This window comes from Eimeria necatrix, genomic scaffold (genome assembly GCF_000499385.1).
Source record: "Eimeria necatrix Houghton genomic scaffold, Enh_scaff554, whole genome shotgun sequence".
Taxonomy (NCBI): Eukaryota; Apicomplexa; class Conoidasida; order Eucoccidiorida; family Eimeriidae; genus Eimeria; species Eimeria necatrix.
The window spans coordinates 1-2,500 of record NW_013654420.1 but is presented as its reverse complement, the minus strand read 5'-3'; the positions used below and the strand labels follow the sequence as shown (position 1 = coordinate 2,500).

General features: G+C 67.8%; 1 protein-coding gene across 1 annotated transcript; it reads right to left on the bottom strand.

The window, feature by feature from the left end:
- Window positions 1–565: 565 nt before the first annotated feature.
- Window positions 566–2,499, bottom strand: ENH_00062600 (hypothetical protein, conserved; the record flags this gene model as incomplete). The annotated part of the gene is made up of 1 exon (XM_013582075.1): window positions 566–2,499. A coding segment is annotated over one exon (1,934 nt), but the record flags the coding sequence as incomplete, so codon positions are not given.
- Window position 2,500: the final 1 nt, after the last annotated feature.

Sequence of the window (2,500 nt, the reverse complement as noted above, 5' to 3'; positions counted from 1 at the left end):
AGCTAGCCACGAAGGCCTACATTGCCTGGCTGGCTGGCCAGCTAGCCACGGCGGCCCACAGCTGCACAGCTAGCTAGCCGGCCAACTTGCCAGCTAGCTAGCTAGCTCGACAGCTAGCCAGCTAACTAGCTAGCTAGCTCGACAGCTAGCTAGCTAACTAGCTAGCTAGCTCGGCTGCTAGCTAGCTAACTGGCTAGCTAGCTCGGCAGCTAGCTAGCTAGTTAGCTAGCCAGTCTCGAAGGCCTAGGGGCCTCTAGCTAGCTAGCTAGCTAGCTAGCTAGCTAGCCAGCTAGCTAGCTAGTTAGCTAGCTAGCTAGCTAGCGAATGATCCATGCGATTTTCGATGAGGCTGTCTCGCCACGTAGAGTGCGCGTGGCTCGCCGCCAGCTAGCTAGCTAGCCAACTAGCTAGCCAGCCAGCTAGCTAGCCAGCTAGCCAGCTAGCTAGCTAGCTAGCCAGCTAGCCAGCAAGCCAGACTACCGCGCTACCCTAGCAACCCACCCACCCCCCCAGCTAGCCAGCTGGCCAGCCAGCTAGCTGGCTAGCTAGCCAGCTAGCTAGCCAGCTAGCCAGCTAGCTGGCTAGCTAGCTGCCTGGCGCGTTTGTTTTGCAGCAGCCGGAGCCTCCTGCTGCTGCTCCTGGCCTCCGGGGGTGGCCTCCGCCGCCTGCGTTTGCTGCGCTTCCCGCCGCTGCTGCTGCTGCTGCTGCTGCTGCTGCTGCTGCTGCTGCCAGCCTTAAGAAAGGGGGCCCCCCAACTGTACCCTCCCGGGGGGCCCCTCTTCAGCACTGTGGCTTCCACCAGACTCAGCCGCACCTCCACTGCTGCCCCCAACGCCCTCCGCAGGGGGCTCTCCAAGGGGCCCCCCGGGGGGCCCCCCGGGGGGCCCCCCTGGGGGCCCCCGGCGGGGGGCCCCTGGGGGCCCCCAGGGGGGCCCCCCCCAGGGAGGCAATCCTGGGGGCCCCCAGGGGGGCCCCCCTGGAGGCAATCCTGGGGGCCCCCCTGGGGGGGGCCCTGGGGGGCCCCCTGGAGGGGCTCCTCGGGGGGCCCGTGGGGTTTGGCAGCAGCAAGAGGAGGGGGTCCTGCTGCTGCTGCTGCTGCTGCTGCTGCTGCTGCTGCTGCTGCTCGGCAGGGCCTCGCGCCGGCGTTCAGCAGCTGCTGCAGCCGTGTCTCCTCCTCGGTGATGAACCAGGGCACCGGCGCTGCTGCTGCTGCTGCTGCTGCTGCTGCTGCTGCTGGCTGCGCTGCAGACGCCGTTCCCGCTGCAGCTGCAGCAGCAGCAGCAGCAGCAGCAGCAGCAGGGTTGTCGGGGGTCTGCTGCGGGAAGAGGAAGCTGCGGATGGCCTCGAGGACTTCGCGGCGGCGAGCTTTTCTTTCTGCTGCAGCAACTGCTGCTGCTGCTGCTGGCAGCAGCAAACCGGCCAGCACTGGCTCCACAGGCCGCCTAGCAGCAGCCCAGTTGACTCTGCTGCTTTGCTGCTGCTGCACCTGCTTGTTGCTTCTCCACAGCTGCTGCCCCTTGCTGCTGCTCCACCAGGGCAGCGGGGAGGCTGCTGCTGCTGCTGCAGTGGGCGGCAGCGCGAAGCCAGCAGCAGCAGCAGCAGCAACTGCAGCAGGAGGCGCAGCAGCAATCACCACGTCCACCAGTGCAGCACGCAGCCGCTCGCGCAGCTGCTGCAGCGCAGCAGCAGACATTTGCTGCAGCACTGCAGCAGCAGGCACCGACAGCAGCACAGCTCTTGCTGCAGCAATGCAGTCTCTGGGCCCCCCCCCCTCCTCGCCCGCCCCGCTGCTGCTGCTTGCCGAATCCAGCTGCTGCTGCTGCTGCTGCTGCTGCTGCTGCTGCTGCTGTTGCTGCTGTCCCTCAGCTGCTGCGCCCTGCGGCTGGCTGCGCTGCTGCCGGCCGCCGCGCAGCAGCTGCAGCTGCTGCTGCTGCTGCGGCAGCAGCTGCAGCAGCTGCTGCTGCTGCAGCAGCAGGCGCTGGCGGAGAGCACGCAGCCTGCGCATGCATGCGCGGTGCTGCTGCAGCAGCCAGCCGTGCTGCTGCTGGTCTCTGTGGTTTCTTCGAGCAGCAAAAAAGAATCTTTTGAAAGGCAAGTTGGAGAAGTTCCAGCCCTCGTCTCTGCGGTGTCTCCGCAGCCGCTGCCGGTACTGCAGCGAGGGGCCCAGCCCCACAAACTGGGGCCCCTCGAAGCCTTTTATTAGTTTGCTGCCTCGCGGCAGCAGCAGCAGCGGGGCCCTCACGCTGCTGCTGCGCAGCAGCGGCAGCGGGCTCCCCCCCGCTGCTGCTGCTGCTGCGGGCGCGGCATCCCCGCTGCTGCTGCTGCTGCTGCTGCTGCGCAGCCGCGGCAACGGGCTCCCCCCCGCTGCTGCTGCTGCTGCTGCGGCTGCGCCCGCGGCATCCCCGCTGCTGCTGCTGCTGCTGCTGCTGCTGCTCGGGGGAGGGGGAGGGGGGCCCAAGGAAGCGGCCGCCAGGGAAGAAGCTGAGGGCGAGGGGAAGGG